Source organism: Petromyzon marinus, chromosome 13, assembly GCF_048934315.1.
Source record: "Petromyzon marinus isolate PM22_M1 ecotype Great Lakes invasive population chromosome 13, UKy_Petmar_22M1.pri1.0, whole genome shotgun sequence".
NCBI classification, from domain to species: domain Eukaryota; kingdom Metazoa; phylum Chordata; class Hyperoartia; order Petromyzontiformes; family Petromyzontidae; genus Petromyzon; species Petromyzon marinus.
The window spans coordinates 4,799,307-4,824,067 of NC_133679.1; the positions used below are offsets into that span (position 1 = coordinate 4,799,307).

Here is a 24,761-nt window from a genome sequence, read left to right on the forward strand (position 1 = left end):
CATCTTCTAACATACCGCAGAAAGCTTTAATGTCCAATTCATGCTCTCGTTGGCAGGGCAGATTTTTAAATAACATAGCATTTAAAAACATATCTCACTATACAGTAATTAGACATATAACTTTTGTACCAAATGATTCAACCTACCTTTGTCCGAAAATCTCAATTTCATTTGTAGTGTAGTGAGAAGCAGGTACGTATATAGGCCATCGTAGCGAACGTACTTTAGCTACGAACAGGATAATATTACAAGGTTCGGTTTTCAACCAACAAGTGGGAAATAACTTACACAGTTTAATCTGAGTGTACGTGGGTGCCGCGTGGAGAGCTTACTGTTTTGCCTCCTCAAGGTGGCAGAGGTATTCATAGGCAATGTTCTGCTTCCTCCTTTCATCCATCTCCTCTGCTGACATCCGCTCATTGTCCAGCACGGCTGCACAAAAACAAACAGCAATAACAATAAGTATATTAAGTCATTTATTGACACGGGAAAGCCTCCACTTCAGTCTCAAGGCTCTTTTGCAATACAGTCCTGCACTGGGATGTTTGACCGATTCCAAAACAGTCAGAAGTCGGGCATTCACCCTCTGGCCATGCACCCAACGCCTCGTGGACTAAACAAATCCCATATCTCCAAACTGACGAGTTTTTATTGTCCTTTTAAAAAACTGTAAATTATTAATTATGCACATGTGTTCGCTTGACACATAAAACACGTAGCATGTGCACAAATTGTAGAGCTACGGTGACTTATCTCGTGCAAAGTAACATGAAAGGAAAACTCGTGCGGACGAGAGCTTAAGTGTGGGAACCCAGTCATTATTCTGGCTTTATTGAAACTGTTAGCAAACCTTTGTGACAGCAGTGAACGTACATGGTGACCGTAATTGAGGGTGTCTACCAGACCAACACTGGGCAGAGGCACAATGGCTACCACAGGCGACATTAGGGATATGATTCCATGGGAGCGCAGTTGGTTAGGACCCACATCTTAAGTGTTTCCTTGTGTACATTTTGGCACAAAAAGGTACTTGAAGACAGTGCTGGGAAAACAAGATAGACTGTAGCTGGGCACTTTTTTTGTCGCATATTGTCGCTTTGTTATAGAATTATTGTAAAAGTTTAACAATGCCATGAACATCTGGCAGAGTGCCAAATGTGCCTTGCAACTGTTTTGGCTTCACCTCGCCCAGTCGCGGCCCTTTCCCTTTTTACCAAAAGGCGTTTCTTCATTCATGGAAATAAAGCGCTTTTGCACTGTACGAGTCGAAGCAAAAAAAACAATCGTCTAAGGCCTGTTCAGGGAAGCGCTACAAAATTATATAAGTTTCCAAGATACGAAACAACACGGTGGGCACACACGAAACACAAAGACGCAAGTGTGAACGTCGTGTTTACACATTTTGCGCTTCAAACCTTCCGCGGGCCCACGCTCATTGCACATTCATTGATTGTTGTTTTTTTACACAATCTCATTCTGTCACTCAAAAAGTGGGTCAAATTATAGTCCGTTTTCAAGAGCAAGTTTCCAAAACAACAGAAGCGGACATACACCAAAGTCTAACAGTTTAGGATGACCGTAAACAGTGAGAATGCGAAGGCTGGCGAGAGAGATTTTCTGTAGGTAAACTGCCGAGACATTCCGCGGAAGGTGGCTTTGGAATCAACAACTTTGTGAGCTCACGGACCCGGGCAGGAGTCGTGACCGCGCCCAGAGGCAGGCAACGCAGTAGCATGCGGAGCAAGAGCCGAAAACCACAGCAGAGCCGACTTGCATGGATGGTTGGGTGGGAGAAGGCATTGGACCACACCCTTAGCCGCACCAACGGGGTAGTAGGATACAGTACACACAGCCATATGTGTGTGCCCTAACCGTCGAAAAAAGTGTGGTGGTGGTGATGATGGGATTATTTTCTCACTTTGTTTTCTGCCCTTCTCCATTTCAAACGCAAGTACAAGTCAAAGTGAACGCCTGACCAAATGGCACTTGCAAAGCCGCTAATCGTGGTCCCTAAAATCCGGTGTAGGAAATTCTACACATTCTACTATCATCCCATAACAGGTTTTTTTTGGATTAGATCGCATAAATATATAAAATATAAATATATTTATTTACGCAATCGAACCCCCCCCCCCCCAAAAAAAACCCCCTGTATTATGAATTATATTAGTCGCGAAAGCCTACGTGTTAAACATTCTACGTATCAACAACCATGGCAGGGGCATGTCCGAACACAGAAAGACCACAACTGTTGACGTCCCCCACCAATTAAACGGCCTCGCAAAGACGTCTCCTCGTTGATGCCCAACCCAGAATTAAACTTCGTTCTCTATGCGATTGCGGAGTCAAGCAACCGAATCACATTCAGAAGGCTATTACTAACAACATGAATTCCAACATTGTGGTGAAACTTAGCAAAAAAATTAACTACTGTACAGAGTACATTGTGACATACATTTCAACAGAAGACAAGTTTGTTTTTAAAGATGGTAGAGTATTTTACTTTGCGTGAATTTTGCACAGGTCTCACTTTTTCTCTCTCACACAAACGGCTACCACACCATATGCCACATCACCGACGATTAGTTTTGTCACATTCGAGACGGCAATAGCTTCTCGTGGGAACATGAAAATAATTAATAATCTACAAAAAAATGTTCCCGAAGGCTGCAATTATTTTCTCGCGTGCCAAATTCTGATCGGCAATGGATAGTAAAAGTTAATTTGTTCGTTATTACAAGCACAATCTAAGGACATTTGTTCAACAACAAAAAACACTGTACACACACACAATACATTACTCATTCGGTAATTTAGAAAATAATTGTTACCTGCAGGATGCGAAACCCGTGACATTTTTCAAGTCGATAGGGCTATATATGTCAACTAAAGGTAACTTAAAAGAAACACAAAGCTCACGCAGTCGGGAGACAACGACTCATTGTGTTAACCAGCTCGCAAGGGCCACACCAACCTTATGAAGGGGACCAAAGTTTGAACACCAATGCTTAAAATACACTCACGGCTCAGACCCCAATAAAACATATTACCCTCACGCCATAGGCTGAATACTGTACTCCATTACAACGGAGTTTGACGTCGATGCTGTAAAGGCCGTACACATGAAATGAAGGAATTAAATGATTAACCAGCAACTCCCACCACAAATAATACATGCACAATGCATCCCTACGGTGTGGAATAGGACTGGTCAAGCTAATGGCCATGCATACATCGACAAAAACGCTGCCATTTATTCATCCAAGAAAGCGTTATGAGGCTCAATAGATTTTTTTTTAGTAGCCTCCAGGCTTGAGATGTTTGACCAATTCCAAAGTAAAAAAAAATATGTTGGAGAAAACGTGGCCAATCTTTGTAGCCCTGACAGGTGGTGTTACCACTTGATGACCTGGGCAATACACCAACCCTAAAGCAACAAAAGTGTGCCACAACTTCCTTGAAGACCACTTGTGCAGCCAGAGGTTGCTAGTTTTATGGATAGCCAACGCAGCGGCAGGCATTAAGCTTCTGACCCAAAAGGGTAGAGGAGACACCCTTGAGCTTTTCAGAGTAAGGAATAGGTTTTACCCTTTTAACTGGCACAAAAACTGACACCTTTATTCAAGGCATCATGTTTGCAATAACCACAACACAAGCAGTCAAAATACAAACAAAAGAGACAACTCTGATAATAATATGCACTGTCCTTGAATTTGATTGGTCCACACCCGAGACGGCTTTTCTTAGAGCCTAGTCTCCATTGGTGTTGGACCAGAAGACGCCAAAAGGCGTACAACTCAAAAACAGCGCACTATCAGAGTATTGAGGGCTCGGGGTGAGCATTTACATTATGAGACCTCCTTTGCCAGTAACAAGAGTTGACTATATTTCAAGGTGCAATCTGGCAAGATGATAACCTAAAAGTCAACTCAATGACAAGCACTATATCTTGTACCCAAAAGAAGTGCGACAAGAGATTAAGAAAACAAAAGTCTAGATACATTGTACACGAATAAAAACAAGCCCAGGTTCCCTTGTAAAATATGTATTTCACATGATTCTCTTACACCTGATGAATGCTCTTTGATTAATTGCTCTTGGTCACAATACCCAATCGTGCGGGGATATACTGAGTGATGTTGAATGTTTGCAAGTGTGACGCAGCACAGCTGTGGAAAAATATATATTTTATAAAAAGTTAATTCAAAACGACAATTTTGTGCCAAGAATTCTGAGCATTTCCTTGTAAGGGCCTGTATTGGGTTGGTGATGAAAATTAGTTACACTTAAATTAAAATATTAACCTAACCTGACAAGCGAATTCATGGCACGAGAACACAGGCAACTACTGTAAAGTGGAGAGAAGATTAGCGTGTAAATGGCAAACAGAGGCCGTAACGTCTCATGGGTAAAAGGTTTCTTTGAGCCACTCATACAGGAGGAACACATTTCACGTGAAAAATAACTGACCATAAGTAACTTGATATGCACATACAGTTACACGTCCATCCAACTGTGTGTTGCCTGCATGGGTGGGGTTTACAATGGAGCACAGTATTATTTATGTCATCTAGTCATCACCAGTCTTGGTGCTTGAGACTATGCCCTGCAATATAACAGGTTTAGGATGAGGGTGATCTCAAGGACAAACTAATCTAACCTCCCACATCCTTGACAAGTGTCCGTGCATGTGCACACGCGAGTGCATGTGTGTGTGTGCAACTAACGACAAAAGCTTGCTTGGGCTGGGATTCCATTTTCACAAAACACACCAATGTCAAAAGTTATGTTTTTCTACAAGTGCAAATCACATTTTAGTTTTAGATGCAAGCTGCCGTGCTAATAAACACTTTCATTTGTACACATATGTATGTTGAACTTCTTTCGCACCGTACGTAACCAACCGTGCTAATCGGAGGTGATGGGGTGGGGAGGTCAACAATGTGGGATGATTGGGAAGGACGTTGCAGAAGTAGTAGACTCGTCATTAAGGAGATGATTTTGGCACGGTATTAAGTTTGTAAAACTCACTTAACCAACTACAACTAGCTTTTCTGCCGGTCCAAGGACGGGTGTATATTGCAGTAAATCTGAAATATTCAATAGAGAAATTGTTCAGCTCATGATTAGTAATGAGGGGGGTTGCCCCTTGTGGAGTGACGTCACCTGCTAATGGTTATTGGGGAGGGGTGCGGCATGTGGAGTGACGTCACCCGCTCATGATTATGAGGGGAGCGGCATGTGGAGTGCACGACCTTCTTGTGCGTTTGTGTAAATTTCCACGCGTGCATGAATATTAATGAAGGGGGGGGTTGCAATGACGTCATGCACAGATGTAGCACTGTGCTGCGTATTTCTTTTTTTCCATCACTGTAAAGAAATGTCATATTTGAAGCTGAAGCGACTTTGCGTATTAAATTATTTAATTCAGATCGACCTTCCTCTGCGTTAGTGTAAAAATCCACCCACTCATGAATATTAATGAGGTGGGTGGGCCTCACGTGGAGTGACGTCACGGGGGCCTTCATGTGGAGTGACGTCACGCGCGGGACGGACAAGACATTTCTTGGTAATTATAGTAGGCAATAACATCATAAGGGTGGAGTGACAAGCTCACGTAGCCTAGAAAGTGAACCGGTGCCAGGCAGTCGACAGGGCCAGAAGAGTACAGACCAAGAGGACACCATCAGGTTTGGGATGCCTGCGGGTCAGAACGACCTCATTCCGACCCACGTTGCGGGAACCCGCAGGCACACGACCCGATCATGCAGGGCTCTACACCAATCGCACGATGCCAAACTATATATTTTTTATATTTCACCAGGGAAGGCCCACTGAGTTATACAGCTCGTTTTCAGAAGCGACTTGGCCGCAAATGGTAGCTCAACGAATTGGCGTACCATGTGGAAATGTATTGCAGCCAAATAAATACTCTATACGCATGTTTATTCTAAATGCTTAGCTACTGTGCCAATACAGACACACGCAGGTCACAGTTAAGATTGCTTGGACCGCTACAATTAACCATTCGTGGACTATTAGCCACTGCCTTAGGTACGGTATGACGTTAAACATAAAAAGGGCATGTCTTAGGTTGTAAATGACGTGATATTGTTACTGATGTACGACTTATGTTTGATGTCAAATAGGCTAATTATTCAGTGAATGGTAACGTGTAATCATTACATTCAGTGAAAATTCGCTTGACCCATGCAATAAAAATGTCAGTTTGTTTTGAATAAGGTAATCGTGGAACATTCTATTAATGTTAAAATTATCGATCATTTGAGGCACTTTTAAACATTCAATATAGCAAGAAACCCTGGAACGTGAAAGATTTATTGGAACACGACTGGTAAATAACCAACACAGGCAATGTACAGTACACTGGTTAAACGAGTTTGTACTCGGATGCCTCGTTTATCTCTCTTAGGTTCCCGATCAGGCGAATAATATCAAACAAGTAATGGTGCAGTGTTTATTTTGAGCCAAAGGTACTATTCTTACATTTCTGTTGTGGAGACCAGTGCAATATTACGTGTAAAATTATATTAAAATTATTGTAGAGAATACCTATTCTACCTTTGCAGCTATAACTTATAACACTAAACTCCAACACTCCTCTTTGTATAACATGCAATTGTTTGCAGTAAATACAACAGGTATTACAATAACTCCTAATTACCTACTATGACATACATCGCAAACATGGGACACTGACGGAGAAAATAGAATAAAAACTGAACAGTACACAGAGGCAGGAGAGATGCACACTTGAAATTACACTAAGAGACAGAATGAAGAACACATGGATGAGCAAACAAGCACATTTGAAAGACATCATATTGACTGTCAGGAAAATTAAGATGTATTGGGCAGACATGGATCACGAGAAGGATTGATTGCTGGTGAACGTGACAGGTGGCAAGAATGGCAAGCGATGAAAGGAAAACACCCCGAGAGGAAAACCGTCACGGATATGTACAGTGAGGGAAAACAAGTATTTGATCCCCTGCTGATTTTGTACGTTTGCCTACTGACAAAGAAATGATCAGTCTATAATTTTAATGGTAGGTTTATTTGAACAGTGAGAGGCAGAATAACAACAAAATCCTAAATAACAACAAAATCCAGAAAAACGCATGTCAAAAATGTTATAAATTGATTTGCATTTAATGAAGGAAATAAGTATTTGACCCCTCTGCAAAACATGACTTAGTACTTGATGGCAAAACCCTTGTTGGCAATCAGAGGTCAGACGTTTCTTGTAGTTGGCCACCAGGTTTGCACACATCTCAGGAGGGATTTTGTCCCACTTCTCTTTGCAGATCTTCTCCAAGTCAAAGGTTTCGAGGCTGACGTTTGGCAACTCGAACCTTCAGCTCCCTCCACAGATTTTCTATGGGATTAAGGTCTGTGGAGACTGGCTAGGCCACTCCAGGACCTTAATGTGCTTCTTCTTGAGCCACTCCTTTGTTGCCTTGGCCGTGTGTTTTGGGTCATTGTCATGCTGGAATACCCATCCAAGACCCATTTTCAATGCCCTGGCTGAGGGAAGGAGGTTCTCACCCAAGATTTGACGGTACATGTCCCCGTCCACCGTCCCTTTGATGCGGTGAAGTTGTCCTGTCCCCTTAGCAGAAAAACACCCCCAAAGCATGTTTCCACCTCCATGCTTGACGGTGGGGATGGTGTTCTTGGGGCCATAGGCAGCATTCCTCCTCCTCCTCCTCCAAACACAGCGAGTTAAGTTGATGCCAAAGAGCTCCATTTTGGTCTCATCTGACCACAACACTTTCACCCAGTTGTCCTCTGAATCATTCAGATGTTCACTGGCAACTTCAGACGGGCATGTTTATGTGCTTTCTTGAGCAGGAAGACCTTGCGGGCGCTGCAGGATTTCAGTCCTTCACGGCGTAGCGTGTTACCAATTGTTTTCTTGGTGACTATGGTCCGAGCTGCCTTGAGATCATTGACAAGATCCTCCCGTGTAGTTCTGGGCTGATTCCTCACCGTTCTCATGATCATTGCAACTCCACGAGGTGAGATCTTGCATGGAACCCCAGGCCGAGGGAGATTGACAGTTCTTTTAACACGTGTTTCTTCCATTTGCGAATAATCGCACCAACTGTTGTCACCTCACCAAGCTGCTTGGCAATGGTCTTGTAGCCCATTCCAGCCTTGTGTAGGTCTACAATCTTGTCCCTGATATCCTTGGAGAGCTCTTTGGTCTTGGCCATGGTGGAGAGTTTGGAATCTGATTGATTGCTTCTGTGGACAGGTGTCTTTTATACAGGTAACAAGCTGAGATTAAGAGCACTCCCTTTAAGCGTTTGCTCCTAATCTCAGCTCGTTACCTGTATAAAAGACACCTGGGAGCCAGAAATCTTTCTGATTGAGAGGGGGTCAAAAACTTATTTCCCTCATTAAAATGCAAATCAATTTATAAAATTTTTGACATGCGTTTTTCTGGATTTTTTTGTTGTTATTCTGTCTCACTGTTCAAATTAACCTACCATTAAAATTATAGACTGATCATTTCTTTGTCAGTGGGCAAACGTACAAAATCAGCAGGGGATCAAATACTTTTTTCCCTCACTGTAGCGATCAAGATTCTCTCAAATGCAATACGGACCATGGCATCATCGAAAGACCGTGAGCGATGGCGGCAATGTGGGAATGCCTTCATCCAGCAGTGGAAAGATCATGGCTGTTGACTGTGATGATGAAACTAAATTGGTACACAGAAGGTACTTAAAATAACTTACATCTGAAATAAGAAGCAGAATCATTTGGGATAAAAGGCCTAGTTTATGGGAATCACTTAACTCTGTAAGGTTTAGTTTTTATATGCCTCATCCTCTAAAACGTCAATTCCCCCACATGACCATTTACAGGGCTTAAGAATATGTTGCTTCATGTCTTGGAAGTCAAGTCAGAGCACTTGAAAACAGTACATTTTCCACTCGAAGATTCAGAATACACAATGCCCAAAATGCACCGCTGAAGCAAATCGCTAAATATTTTTTTATTTTCTGTTCGTGACCATGGGACAATAATTTTAGCTCCAGCGCACACCACAAATACAGCAGTGGAGGCATAGTTATACTCACCAAGTTCTAAGTAAATGCTTTAATATTATCGCAGCTTCTGAGGCATTTATCAGAAACCAAATCACGAAAAACTTGCAATTTGACATCACGTTTGGTGGGTTCCCTAAACATGTCAGTTGATCCAAGCAAAGACAGCAAAATAAATCCCCATTGCGTTGTTTACCAAGGCAAACTGCAGCATCAAAAACACGCAAAGCAGAGAAACACTTTTTTTTTAAGGATACACGTTTAACTTGTTTTCTTTCACTTTTGTTTCAAGCAATAAAAGACAAACCGTGCAATAAAAAAATGACCGTGGATTTTTACCCATTGTAATCCGGATGCAAAAACAGCTTTCCATTTGCTGTAAAATTACTCAAAATTAGTCAAATGAAATAGCATGGCATGGCTCTTTTGCAGCAATGCTTGTGGCTCACATTTGTTCCAGGAGGTATATTCATGAAGATTACACACCGACGTGAGAGAAAGATCAGATTACGGATTTCCACTAAAACCTGTGCAGTACTGTCTACTGGACTAAACAGCAACGTTAATGAGCTATTGCAACCCACCTAAGCCTCAAGTTCAAGAAATATATGCATTTTAATTGAGATTAATTGTGAGCGAGGACAAAAGTACGTTTATTTGTGTACTAGTTCATAAAGCATGTCTTCACCAGGCAAAAGTTTGCAATAAATAGAATAATGAACCTGATATGATTTTTTTACAATTTGTATCTACGATAAGACACGAACAACTACTCCAAAAATGTGTCTTCCGCAAAAAAAACAAAAATTATTGACGACTTGATTCAACTTCTTTAATTTAAAGACGTATCCATCGGAAACTGCTCAAATGAAAGATTCCGTTTTTTTTATTCCAAATAACAACATTTAATGAACTTAATATTCTATGAACAGAAGCTCCTATCTTTATCGGTTTCAAAATTATTCAGATTTGATCATAAATTGCGGATTTTTTTCCATTCAAAACCGCTTGAATCGGAAATAACTCAAACAATAAAATATAGAATGGTTCCCGATTTAATTTTACTTGTTGTTTAACACTCTGTCAAACGATCAAAAAACGCAATCTTATATTTTTTACGGTTTCTGAATGACAAAATTTTATGAGGCACTTCAAATCGAGATTTTGGGGCCTTAAAATGAAAGCTGAAAATCCGAAATTTTTCACCCTTGTCGGTATCCGAGAGGTTGAGACAGAAATTAAAGTCTGTATTTATATACAAGATAAACAAAGAAAACGTATACATAGGGCTCATAACTATGCTGATGTATGGTATACGCTATATCACAGGTGTGTAATGTGTTTACAGAAGCTCGGGCAGACATGTACGGTCATGCAGGATAACATTTCTATGATACTTTATCCTGCACAGCATTGCATTTGGAATATTTTACTGTGCAGTATTTCAACTGAACGAGGTTGAACAGAAATCTAGTTGTTACGAATTCATTTGAACTCTCAGTGGCCATATGACTTCATTTTCTGTGTAATTAGTAGAACCACTGAGCTTATAATTGCTGAACTGTTTAGGAGCAGTAATCGGCACGTTGCCTTAATTTACAAGATCACTTTTCAGAAGTCATATACGTACTTGCATATCTTATGTTATGCAAGTATATGACAACAGATGTAGGCGAGTAGAAGTGCCTCTCTCTATTTTATCGGGATGGGTTTCATATTTAATAAACCAGATTTGAGAATTTTAGATGTTCGAGTGCCAAATGTTGGTTATTTTTAGGATTCCATATGAATAGAAATTACAATGTAATAATTTGCACTGTTTAACCCATAAATTGTAATTTTTATGCATTTCACATTTTACTTATTACATTTTCATCTAATTACTTTTTAATTTCTTGAGCCATTTTTTAAATAAAATTTTCAATGTGTTAATTTAATTAAACAATGAGCATTTTTATTATTTCATTTCTAATCAATTTTATTGAAAACTTAAACAAATATTTGAAAATATATATTTTATCCAGGAAAGCCTCAGCAGAATGTTGACTTTCCCAGGAGGATCCTGCTACATTATGATGTTTGGCTACTTCCTTTTTAAAAATAAATTCGCATTGTTGTGAGGGAAAGTGTATAGCCTGAGGATACTCACCTTGCATGTGAGCGAGTAACGCTAAAAGTTCAGCTATACAGATGGGTTCACAAACCCACTTCCTTTCATGCCAAGCCTGGCCACCAACTTCCAGTCTAGCAGGTGCATATTTGGATCTATACCTCCGAGGGAATAGACCACGTGTGCACTACCAAGGCTAGCGGCAGAGGCTGCAGACAGCACTGTGAAGTCGTACACACTTTGAAACACCACAACCCCTCAATCTCTCACTCATTCACTCACACACTCTTCATTCACACATTCGCATAACCCGCCCTCTTTCTATCTCACACACACACACGTGTAGTCTGTTTATCAAGTGATGTCAAAATGACAACACTTCACCTATAGTGCATCGAAGTAATGTCACAATACTGATGTAATTTTCATGTCAATCCAAAATGTGTTTTGTGATATCCAATAATTACATTTCGCAAGCTGAATGTTGTGTTTTTCAAATAGGAACACACCGATTTTTATCATAGCCAATGATAAACACTTAGGATTGAGGTGCATTCAAATAAATACAATGAATCAACTCTGCCATTCTCACTTAGTTACAAGGCAGTGCAGCATATTTACCAAGCAATGGAACTTCCACAAATAACCCATCTGACTCATTCAAGTCAAATGTAGACCGCATCATTCCCCAAAATTGTACTCGAAACTCGTTTTAATTGGACATCTCATAAATTGGTGACATTCTTGAGAAGCGGAAAAGTATGCCCACAATGCTGGTACAGTGAACATGCAGTTTCCACAGTATGCCACAACTATGAGACGTAACAGTCTGAAGAAATTCCTAGCAGTTTAAACCAATTTGCTAAGAATGCAGCATCTACGGGAGACGCTGACATCTGGTTTACGGTCAGGTCCCAGACTAGGAAGGCAAAGTCGTCAGGTCCAAAGAGATGTGATGAGCACAGGCACACAAGTGCAAACATCTGGAAAGCACGTCCATTCGGTGCTTAATACCACATTTTAAAATGATTGAATGAGAGTTTGCAAACGAGGAAAATGGAAAGTAAGACAATGTCAGCATTCATAGGACCAGTGTATTTCAAATTCAGCTTTTCACCGCATCCTTCCAAACGTCTATTGAAACAATTGTAGAAAACAATACTTGTTCTGCCAAACAGCTGCAGTGATCATAATATTTTTTGTATTCAGTCTTCGGCACTTGCAACCACATTCTCTCGCAAAAACAAGAAACTTAATGTGCAGAAATGATCCACGTCCCAGGGTAAAAGCATAGCAATCCAGTTGAGTACCATGGTTACCATTTTATTATAAACTCCTTGCTTATTGTATGCAATTTAGTTTCCATTGCCAGGGCAATAAACACAGCACAGTTATAGCTTAACCACACATTTGGGGATAACCAAGTTTAACCAACAAAAGTGTACATCGTTGTTGTGAATTAACATACTGGTCAAGTGAATGTGTCGACTCTTGTAAAAGGATTATTGATAGGGTGTGTTCAAACAGTTTCCGTGAATGAGAGAGCAGGTGACTCAAACCACAGCCCTAATCCGTAGGTAAGACTCCCCCCTGTTCGTAATACGTAAACGATAACCGGTTTTCCTTGTCCAGAGCGATCAGCCAATACCCTACCCAGTCCAGCCCTACCACCCATCCCACCCCTACCACCCATCCCAGTCACCCTCACTGTCCTCTACGAACGTTTACCCAACAGAGCCCCCCCCCCAGCCGCACCCCACTGCAGAGGCCACTACTCACCGCCTCAATGCAGCATTTTCTCGTTAAGCTCCTACGGCCACATGTTTTACTTAACACCATAAAAAACCATCAACTTTAACGAATGTCACTGGTTCAGCAACTCTTGGTTGACTCGTGGTAATTGCTTGCGCTTGGGTCAATAGCAAAGTGGTTAAATGAGGTTTGTGATCACGGGTGGTAATGGCTCCTTTTAGCCGGAGACTGCACTTTTATTTTCAAAACCAAAATAACCGGACTGTGTTTGGTCATTACTTTTCTCATACAGGGCACCTCCCCCATTGGAACGAGCACGTCTCCTACACTTTAAGCCCTTATGTTTTATGCTTTTATGGGTTTCTCAATTTAACCGACTGTGCGGTTTAAGAAAAACTAGGATCCAAAGTGCATTACTCAGGTAACTGTTGGAAGCAGGCATTTTAAAGGGCATACTTCACTTACATTACATGCAAGCAAATGCCAATGAAATGCTTGGGTTTAAACATTATAATTTTTTAAAACACAAATTCCATGAAACGTTCAAAAGTTCACCTGTCATCATTAGCTAGGATCTATCCACTGATGGATGAATACCACCCAAAGGCATTGCCATCTCTCACGATGAAATAATCCATCTAGCTCCTACATACGAGCCGATTTAATCGCTCCATCTCTGCAGTGAATGTCTATTGGGCGTGTACCCTCCCTTAGCTGCCACTATCACTAGTCTCAAGAACTGCCACACCTTCTCGACATGTGCCCTGCCCAAGCCCACTTCTGTTACTTAATACCGTAGTCAATATACTTTATAACTCTATAATCTATTCTGTTATCCACGTGTTTTATCTTTTTAGCGCAATTCTCGACTTCTGTTCTATTTTATTATTCAATGGCCAGGTGTCTGATCCATGTTGTCGCAGGTAATGTGCATTCATTAAATATTGACCTATCTGGACAGATCGGGAAGTTTTATTTAATCATTTTCATCCAACTGTGCCTAAAGTAACTTCCCCAGGTACAGTACACATTTTCATGTTTTCCAGTTGTGCCCCTCTGAGTATATGGTCTGTATAACCGTAATAAGTAGCGTTCACATGTTAGTACAGATGAACATCATTTATATGTTTATTAAGTAGTGGGGCAGGCATATAAATGCTAGCAATTTACAGAATATGGTCATTATCATTGTGCTGTGAATTGAAACGTTTTACTATGCAGTATGCACCAACTTGTTTGCAACCAGTAAATATACATTCAGCTTTACCAACAGCATTCAAATAATTACGCAGCCCAAAACAATTATTTTGGAACTTAAAGAAAAAGTTCTCACATGTATCATATGACCAACTCTCCCTCTGCAAGTAATGTATTTCCACGACCACCAATCAACACACGCATGCTTCGTGTTGTCGCCACAAAAACGCGACACGGTTCGACGCGGTTCGCAGATTTGAAAGGTGAACCGTGGGGTGGGGAGAGGTGGGGAGGGATGCGGAGAGGTGGGGAGGGATGGGGAGAGCGCTGGAAGAACAGGGGGGGGGAGCTCGAGTATAAATAGGGTTGGGCCGGGATGTTGGGTTGAGTTGGGTAGGGTTGGGTTGAGTTGGGCAGGGTTGTGGGCAGGGTTGTCGGCAGGGTTAAGTTGGGCAGGGTTGTCGGCAGGGTTGAGTTGGGCAGGGTTGAGTTGGGCAGGGTTGAGTTGGGTAGGGTGGGCAGGGTTGAGTTGGGTAGGGTGGGCAGCAGGGTTGGGTTGAGTTGTGTTGGGTAGGGTTGAGTTGGGCAGGGTTGTGGGGCAGGGTTGGGTTGAGTTGGGTAGGGTTGGGCAGGGTTGTGGGCAGGGTTGTGGGCAGGGTTGGGTTGAGTTGGGCAGGGTTGTGGGGCAGGGTTGGGTTGAGTTGGGCAGGGTTGTGGGCAGGGCAGGGTTGAGTTGGGTAGGGTTGGGCAGGGTTGTGGGCAGGGTTGGGTTGAGTTGGGCAGGGTTGTGGGCAGGGTTGTGGGCAGGGCAGGGTTGAGTTGGGTAGGGTGGGCAGCAGGGTTGGGTTGAGTTGGGTTGAGTTGGGTAGGGTTGGGCAGGGGTTTTTGGCAGGGTTGGGTTGGGTAGGGTTGGGCAGGGTTGTGGGCAGGGTTGGGTTGAGTTGGACAGGGCAGCAGCCACTCACTCCCCGAGTCACGGGACTCGCTGGTGACGAGGTTCAAGCAGCCCAAGGTGTGCTTGGCATAAGTTAACATGCAGACGTACACTGTACTCGCAAAGGCAGGGCAGAGCAGTACACGCGTCACTTCATGCCGCCTACGATAATCCTGCTCGAAACGATTGCAGCGACATGGCTTTTGCGAGCAAGCCAAGATTGTGCCAACTACTTATAAAACGATCCAATATAATTATTGCAGTCCACAGCTATTTTATGCGTTAATGTATATTTATATCTCGGCGTTATGCTTTTTGCGTGATTGTACTATTGCAATAGGGTTATAGCGCATCATACGTTCGTGACATATTTGTAGCAGCAACAACAACAAAAATGAGTTTTGCAGGTTGCAATTGGTAAGACCCAATGTGAATTTCGCATCGGAAAGCTACGGACTACGCTCTCTACACTGTATACTGGGCGGGTGTTCGGCGTGCCGCATAGCAAAAGCATGACACACCACGATAACTGTAGCGAAACACACCAGCATAGGTATTTGTAGAGCGCATTGCAGCAATGGACGATATGTAAAGAACTTAGAAGGAAAGAAAAGCTGGCGGCTTTTAAATATATTAGTTACCACAGTAAGTCGTGTAAAATATTAGTGTGTACAGTTGAGTACGTAAAACAGTATTTTGTTTCTAAATTAAACAGCCAAAAGTTATTTTCCAGCCCAGTTCTACGCCAGTGAAGGAAACTCCATATTACCACGGATGAATCTATCCATAGGGACAATCACTGTTACACGGTAGGCTACGTACGGTGCGAAAGAAGTTCAACATACGAAGCACTCATTGTTACCACTTCACCACGCTGGAAGAGATGTAGGGGAGGGGGCAGGAGCTGTTCTGATATCAATTTCCACTGATACTAAACCACCAGCGACCTGAACTCGCGTAACCGGATTCACAGCAGTGAGCTAACCACTGTCCCACCACTCCACCAGCACATCACCAGTTACTACATACAGCACTAGCAGTATTGTACCCGATACGGTAAAGCAGTGAATGTCATACTACTATGAAGTGTATCCCAGCCACAGTGCTTCATACACGGGCTGCCCTTTTCTCAATCCACTGCTGGATGAGGCCCTGCCCGCTCTACGTGACCAAACTTCACACTGCGGCTGATCAGTGCGGGTTAGTCCAGGCAGAGGATGGAGCGGAACAGTACACTTCATTTTGCCGCACTGTCCGCTACACACCACGTAACCCCAGTCTAAAACCCCGAACTTTAGAGTTGAAATATTAACGCTGTTGACCTTAAATGAATACCATTAATGCAATACATCAAGCATTCCATCGTGACACGTTTACAGGCGTAGACGAGTCCACCGTGGGAATGAGTAAAAAAAGGGGGGGGTTAATCGTGGGGGCGGGGGAGCCATCTCTGAACCAAGTCTAAGGCCCCCCCACAAACACACAAGTCTTAGCTGCCCCCCCCCCCACAAACGTGGCCGAGATGGTCACGCCCGCAGCGCGAGCGCTCGACCTGATTGGCTCAGAGGCCCGCGATGCGAGCGCGCGCCTTACGCATCGCGACCGCGCCTCACCGAAAAGTTACCAAGATACACGATGGAGCTAAACATTTACAAACTTAAATTTTGATTTAAAGCTTTCGTGACTGCAGGGATTCGTATTCTTGGTTCTTTCGGTAAAGTCACGTCGAAGGGAAACAATAAAATAATACAAATATAAAAACAATAAAATTCTCACGACGTTTCGACTGCAACACAAGCAATCATCATCAGGTGTGAAAAACCACAGCAAGGAAATTAAAAAAGTGCTGTGGTTTTCACACCTGATGATGATTGCTTGTGTTGCAGTGGAAACGCCGTGAGAATTGTATTGTTTTATATTTTTATTATTTTATTGTTTCCCTTCTACGTGGTGACTTTACCGAAAGAACCAAGAACATTTACAAACTTGTTTCGCTCTCTCTCTCTACAATATGCGCACCATCAGATTAGTTTTCTGTACCCGAGTGTACTTGCAGCACCAACATCACATGGCACTACAAAAGTTGTCAGTACCCCCCCCCCATGAAAAAAACCGACTCCTGTACTCACATCCATACTGAGGTCGCCCCCCCACAGCATAGCCGGGGCTGTCCATCTCGTCAGACACGGACATGGCTGCTGCTGCTGTTGCTGCTTCTTCTCTCTCCTCACGCGTTCACCGCTCCCGCGCTTTTGTCGTCCCCGTACGTCCACCCTCCCGCGTAACGCGGTGGCGCGCGGGCGCTCCTTCTTGACAAGTCCTTCTCGTGCGCAGTTGACTGGGCTTGCCTCTCTGCTGGCTGGCCAGAGAGAGAGAGACACACACAGAGGGGGGTGGTAGGGGGGGGGGAAGCGCTCGAGCTCTTCCCGCGCTTTCTCCCTGCCGCCGTCACAGACCCGCACGGCTCCCCTCCTCGGCTCGCTCACAGGCGGAGGGCGCCTTGCTGGGGATCGCGCGCCCAGGCGGCGAGCGGTGGGGGTAAGAAGTGGGTGGTGGTGGTGGTGGGAGGAGGTGGGTGGGGATGCAAGGAAAATAAAGGGGCGGGGGCTTAGTGAAGGGGCGGGGGCTGATTGAGGGGGCGGGGGGCTGAGCGAGTGGGCGGGGTTGTCGCGCGGAAGAGGCGGGGCTTGCATCGCTAATTAGTTGGTATTGTTGCCTTATTTGGCGGTGGTTGCACAAAGCTCAAGTCATAGCTGCCAAACCCATATGGTTTACAATCTTGTAAAGGGAAATTGAGTTTTGAGGTCTATATAGCCGTTTTGCGGTCTACAAAGTCGTTCAATAAAAATGCCCTACAAAAGGAAAACTGTAATCGGCGACGTTTCGGGCAGTGCCCCTTCTTCGTAGAACATAGATTGAGAATCCAGAGAGAGATACAGTATAGTGGATAAGATTTGAAGATTGTACGTTACACCATTGAGACCTTATAAGCAATTATAAATATTTCCTGAGAATATGGTTTCACACGAACGGTGGCTTTGGGCAGGGGGAGGGGCGGAGTTTACAACCGGAAAAGGGCGGGTTTTACGAAAAGGCAGGGCTAAGACCTCGGAAGGGGGCGGAGTTTGGTAAAGGGCGTGGTTATTGGGGGTGGAGCTACTGAGGGATGGGGCGGTGGCGGTGCCACGCGGAGGGCCCTGAGTTTTCAGCCCAAGTTATAGCTTTTTGGTTTTTTCATTTTCACTTTTCATCTGCACTGACCGAAGGCTATCGTTATTTACTGCTGAAAAGTTCGCTTGGTCGTTGTGTTTACGTTTTTTTTTTTGGGGGGGGGGGGGGGTTCCCCACCACTCTTTAAAAAAGAGAAGAAGAACTTTAAAAAAAGAGAATATTTTTTTTTTAAAAAAGTTCCGCAGCAGCACGAGATGGGTGCGGGCGCGCCGGGATGGGTCGACAGCGGCGAACTTCACGAAATTGACTTCGCCAATGATCGTCCGCGCACTTCCTCCGATCTCGCGTGACTCTTCGAGAGGCACAGAGAACGAGAGGGCTTGACACGTGGTGACGCTTTGCCAGCCGAGTTCAGGCAGTCTTTGCACGACTCAAATTAACGAAAACAACTCGGAGACATTGGCCACGAGCACCGTGAGCCTTCAAAGTGAAATGTCACGGGCGATGTTTTGGGCGATGACCCTTTGCAGCACCTAAAGAGGAAGGGGGCGTGGGTAGTGACGGATGACGACGCCTGCGAGTGTTTTTTTGTTCGGGACTGGGTGGAATACATTCACTATCTCATGAAGCCATCAACTGTATTCAGAAATTGGACACCCATTCGTGATTGCTACACAGATGCTATCCGTACGAAGTGAGGCGTGTGAGTTTGCAGGCAATTGTGTTGAGGGTCACCCAAGAAGTCGTAAATTGTGCGGCCACGTCGCTGCCCGGGGCTACAGTGGAAGTTTGACTGGAAATTTATGTATTTATCCAAGCTCTGGCAGCATAACGTACTTTAAAATATTTAGAAATAATTTCTAAACATTCACAAACAATGTACTTGGTACACATTGCATTAAGAAGTTATAAAGTTGCCATTCATAGCAACACCCACATTTGTTAACCTATTGATTAATCGCTCCAAGCTAAAATGAAACATTCCCCTTGTACCACATCATTCATATAATACGTTTACATTATTGGATTTGAAAAGCTTTTCAACCACTGCTTGAGTGTTTCACATATGCCCACTCATATTCTCACCCAATCACTTGACAGCCCTAAACGCAGATATGTTTAAATTGAAAATGATCCTTAAGTGGCTTCCCAAGAGGATTATTGAACCATCAATTTGGATTATCAATTTGTAGTGTTAATTGCAATACATCAAAAAAATTGTATGCACATGTATTTGTGTTTATCATACCAAAGCCTAAATTACAAAACAGTCAATAATTTAAATATTTACTTAATGCTTTCGTGACTGCAGGAATTCATATTCTTTGGATCTTTCGGTAAAGTCACGTAGATATTTTCACGTAGATATGTTCAAAGAAAATAAAAATAACAATTGTTTTTACCGATAGACCCAAAGAATAGTAAATAATTTGTAAGTTCAATCTAACTAGGCTTTATAAAACTAGGAGAAAAGTTTAATATTTGCATTTTTTTTCAGTTTACGTTTGACTATTTTACGAGTCAATTTTAAAATGATTGATACCGTATAATTAACGCCACAATGAGCATCCTTGTGAAGAACAAAAATAGCATTCGTGTGCCACTCCCTGGGGGTGTTGGCGCATGTCTGTAATCCTGCATTTTGGAGCCGAGGGTTGGTACAGTGAGGGAAAAAAGTATTTGATCTCCTGCTGATTTTGTACGTTTGCCCACTGACAAAGAAATGATAATTGTAATGGTAGGTTTATTTGAACAGTGAGAGACAGCATAACGACAACAAAATCCAGAAAAACGCATGTCAAAAATGTTATAAATTGATTTGCATTTTAATGAGGGAAATAAGTATTTGACCCCTCTGCACAACATGACTTAGTACTTGGTGGCAAACCCCTTGTTGGCAATCACAGAGGTCAGACGTTTCTTATAGTTGGCCACCAGGTTTGCACACATCTCAGGAGGGATTTTGTCCCACTCTTCTTTGCAGATCTTCTCCAAGTCGAGGCTGACGTTCGGCAACGCGAACCTTCAGCTCCCTCCACAGATTTTCTATGGGATTAAGGTCTGGAGACTGGCTAGGCCATTCCAGGACCTTAATGTGCTTCTTCTTGAGCCACTCCTTTGTTGCCTTGGCCGTGTGTTTTGGGGCATTGTCATGCTGGAATACCCATCCACGACCCATTTTCAATGCCCTGGCTGAGGGAAGGAGGTTCTCACCCAAGATTTGACGGTACATGGCCCCGTCCATCGTCCCTTTGATGCGGTGAAGTTGTCCTGTCCCCTTCGCAGAAAAAACACCCCCAAAGCATAATGTTTCCACCTCCATGTTTGACGGTGGGGATGGTGTTCTTGGGGTCATAGGCAGCGTTCCTCCTCCAAACACGGCGAGTTGAGTTGATGCCAAAGAGCTCCATTTTAGTCTCATCTGACCACAACACTTTCACCCAGTTGTCCTCTGAATCATTCAGATGTTCAATGGCAAACTTCAGACGGGCATGTATATGTGCTTTCTTGAGCAGGGGGACCTTGCGGGCGCTGCAGGATTTCAGTCCTTCACGGCGTAGTGTTACCAATTGTTTTCTTGGTGACTATGGTCCGAGCTGCCTTGAGATCATTGACAAGATCCTCCCGTGTAGTTCTGGGCTGATTCCTCACCGTTCTCATGATGATTGCAACTCCACGAGGTGAGATCTTGCATGGAGCCCCAGGCCGAGGGAGATTGACAGTTCTTTTATGTTTCTTCCATTTGCGAATAATCGCACCAACTGTTGTCACCTTCTCACCAAGCTGCTTGGCAATGGTCTTGTAGCCCATTCCAGCCTTGTGTAGGTCTACAATCTTGTCCCTGACATCCATGGAGAGCTCTTTGGTCTTGGCCATGGTGGAGAGTTTGGAATCTGATTGATTGATTGCTTTTGTGGACAGGTGTCTTTTATACAGGTAACAAACTGAGATTAGGGGCACTCCCTTTAAGAGTGTGCTCCTAATCTCAGCTTGTTACCTGTATAAAATACACCTGGGAGCCAGAAATCTTTCTAATTGAGAGGGGGTCAAATATTTATTTCCCTCATTAAAATGCAAATCAATTTATAACATTTCTGACGTGCGTTTTTCTGTATTTTGTTGTTATTCTGTATCTCACTGTTCAAATATACCTACCATTAAAATTATTGACTGATCATTTCTTTGTCAGTGGGCAAACGTACAAAATCAGCAGGGGATCAAATACTGTTTTCCCTCACTGTAGATCAAACAAGTGTTGTGAAACGTACTTCCCGCGGGCATCGCCAGGACAATGCAGTACAACAAAATGTGGACTCCATCCTTTCTGTTTGTATGGGATAGAGTGTTTCCCCCTCACACGCGTGGCTTTTATTCGGGTACTCCCGTTTCCTCCCACATGTAAACACTGATTAATTGGCTGATAATACAACACCGTAATATATACAGAACACCAGAGCTTGGGAAATTGTTGGCAGCCAGCTTAGTGCATGGCTGCCTTCCCACTTGACCCGTGGTTTCTCACGCCTCTGAGTCACTCTCTTCGAACATTAATACTGTTACAAGTAGAAATCATGATTATTCTCTCCAATGACGCTAATTGTTATCTTGTTATGTATTCCATGGCTTGCATCCAAATTGGAGCCATATCTAACAGAGGTTGTGTTGAACCAATGCTGCTGAAATTATGCATTCTTAGAAAGGCTTGTGGATGATTGGATTTGTAAAAAAAAGTAAAAGTGCAGATATAGGAATGTGTATTGTCTCCTTATGCCACATTGACTGCAATGTTCTGCCATGGAAATGTAAAAAAATATGGTATTGATTAACTCGCTAGTTGGTAAATATTGCCCTCTAGTGTTCAGTTTTGTTGTAATTCGTATAACACCCTGCTAACAAAGTGCACTCCTCTATGGAAAACACTTCAAGTATACAGGATAAAATTGAAATGTAAGTAGGAATTTGTTTCATCATGTAATTGAGACCCACAACTTATTTAACGCTTTGTGAAAATCACGTGGATAGAACTGAACAATAAGTCCTCATAAATAATAATAACAATAATTATCGCAAGTGGCAAGAAATTCCAGCTTCTCCCCGACGGGGAATTGAACCCCGGTCTCCCGCGTGACAGGCGGGGATACTAACCACTATACTATCGAGGATTAGCTATGTGTGCTCTTGAATCGTAACATATTGAGATCTAAACACGTGAAGAAATAATGTCGCGGTTCAGGATTTTATGTTAGAACGTTGGGCGGGGGAAATAAAAATCAGGTTTTTGGCACAGATTATTAAACGCGAGATGAACCTCACCTGACAAAAGTAAACAACAAATCCTCATACATAAATGCGGCAATTGTGCTTTCATAAAAAAAAATCAGCTTCCTCCCCGACGGGGAATTGAACCCCGGTCTCCCGCGTGACAGGCGGGGATACTAACCACTATACTATCGAGGACCAGCTGGCAACGACACTGAACCGTGATGTACTGAAATCTAAGGACGTTAAAACAAAATCGGGGACGCTTTTAGCGATCAATAGTATTCATCATAAAAGTTTTTTTTATTAAATCCGCCACCACCCGACACAGCCAATTATCATCAGGCCGATGAAGCTCTTTGTAATCAACAGCGAAACGTCGTACTCGAATTGTAAATGTTGTGGGTTTACTCTCCCACATTTATATTTGCGCGAACTTACCCAAAACACATTGGGGGCCGTCCATAAATGACGTCACGCACCTAGGGTGGGGGGGGGGTCAGACATTTGTGACGATATGTGACGAGGGGGGGGGGGTGAGAAATGTGACGTCACAACAAAATGCGGAACTTTAATAAATATAGAATTTTTATTGTTTATATTTTTATTATTTTTTTGTTTCCCTTCTACGTGACTTTACCGAAAGAGCCAAGAATATGAATCCCTGCAGTCACGAAAGCTTTAAATCAAAATATAGAATTGTTATAACACTAATTGTTATAACAACACTCATACAACATCAGAGTGCAGCGCCACATTAAATATGCACTACAATGACAATAGTTTAAAGAGATTTGAAGCATGTTTTATTTTTAAAATGGAAATCTGGTTTTGGGGGAGGGGGGGGCAGAGCTTTTTGACGTCATATTTGAGGGGGGGTCTGACTTTTTGTGACGTCGTGTGACGAGGGGGGGGTCAAAAACCGTCCAAAATCGCGTGACGTCATTTATGGACGGCCCCTTGCTTATGAAATAATGTAGACCAAACCCTTGCCCATCGCGGGGGGTTTCGTTCTTGAACGTGGCATCAATTGACAAATCTGCGATCCGCAAACTCAAATGTGTAGTGTTCGATTTCACTCGGACAATTTTTGTCTTTCTTCGAACACCGCTTTATTTACAACTCTCAGCATGTCCTCCACATTCCACAGTATCCAGGTCGCCACGGCTCGCTCGCCGTGCTTCACTCGACTCGCTCGCCACCTTTGTCTCTCCACTCCCCACGATTACTTCGCTTGCTCCGCACTCAGCGACTCCGCACTCAGCAACTCCGCACTCAGCAACTCCGCACACAGCGTCTTCGCACTCAGCAACTCCGCACTCAGCGACTCCGCACTCAGCAACTCCACACACAGCGTCTTCGCACTCAGCAACTCCGCACTCAGCGACTCCGCACTCAGCAACTCCGCACTCAGCGTCTTCGCACTCAGCAACTCCGCACTCAGCGACTCCGCACTCAGCAACTCCGCACACAGCGTCTTCGCACTCAGCAACTCCGCACTCAGCGACTCCGCACTCAGCAACTCCGCACTCAGCGTCTTCGCACTCAGCAACTCCGCACTCAGCGACTCCGCACTCAGCAACTCCGCACACAGCGTCTTCGCACTCAGCAACTCCGCACTCAGTGACTCCGCACTCAGCAACTCCGCACACAGCGTCTTCGCACACAGCAACTCCGCACTCAGCGACTCCGCACTCAGCAATTCCGCACACAGCGTCTTCGCACTCAGCAACTCCGCACTCAGCGACTCCGCACTCAGCAACTCCGCACACAGCGTCTTCGCACTCAGCAACTCCGCACTCAGCGACTCCGCACTCAGCAACTCCGCACTCAGCGTCTTCGCACACAGCGTCTTCAGCTCCACTATCGCTACGCTCTCTCCACTACTCGCTATTCTCATCTCTGGCTCCGCTATCGCTACGCTCTCTCCATTGCTAACTCCTTCTCTTCTTCAGCTCCGCTATCGTTACGCTCTCCCTACTGCTAGCTGCTCTCTTCTTCAGCTCCGCTATCGTTATGCTCTCTCTACTGCTAGCTGTTTCTCTTCTTCAGCTTCGCTCCACACTCTGTTTCCAAACTCCGTCTCCAACTCTGTCTCCAAACTCTGTCTCCAATTCTGTCTCCAAACTCTCGTCTTCCCTAAGCTCTCCAACGTCAACCCATCTCCAAGCTCTCCGCTCTTCAACCTCTCTCCCAGCTCTCCACCATTCAACCCCTTCTGTTGACTCCGACTCCCGCTCTTATACCCGCTCTCATT

General features: G+C 43.7%; 1 protein-coding gene and 2 non-coding genes across 3 annotated transcripts in view; all 3 read right to left on the minus strand.

The window, feature by feature from the left end:
• Window positions 1-17,625, minus strand: part of IQGAP1 (IQ motif containing GTPase activating protein 1) — an 81,413-nt gene extending 63,788 nt beyond the window's left edge. Inside the window, exons 1-2 of the mRNA XM_032953186.2 lie at window positions 17,203-17,625; window positions 333-432 (exon numbers count right to left, since the gene is read on the minus strand). Of these exons, the coding sequence (XP_032809077.2) occupies window positions 333-432; window positions 17,203-17,266 (164 nt within the window). The 5' untranslated portion in view covers window positions 17,267-17,625. The remainder of the gene's footprint in view (window positions 1-332; window positions 433-17,202) is intronic.
• Window positions 17,626-22,335: 4,710 nt separating this feature from the next.
• TRNAD-GUC (transfer RNA aspartic acid (anticodon GUC)) lies at window positions 22,336-22,407 on the minus strand. Its single transcript has one exon. It is a non-coding gene; the product is annotated as a tRNA-Asp (tRNA).
• Window positions 22,408-22,630: 223 nt separating this feature from the next.
• Window positions 22,631-22,702, minus strand: TRNAD-GUC (transfer RNA aspartic acid (anticodon GUC)). Its single transcript has one exon. It is a non-coding gene; the product is annotated as a tRNA-Asp (tRNA).
• Window positions 22,703-24,761: the final 2,059 nt, after the last annotated feature.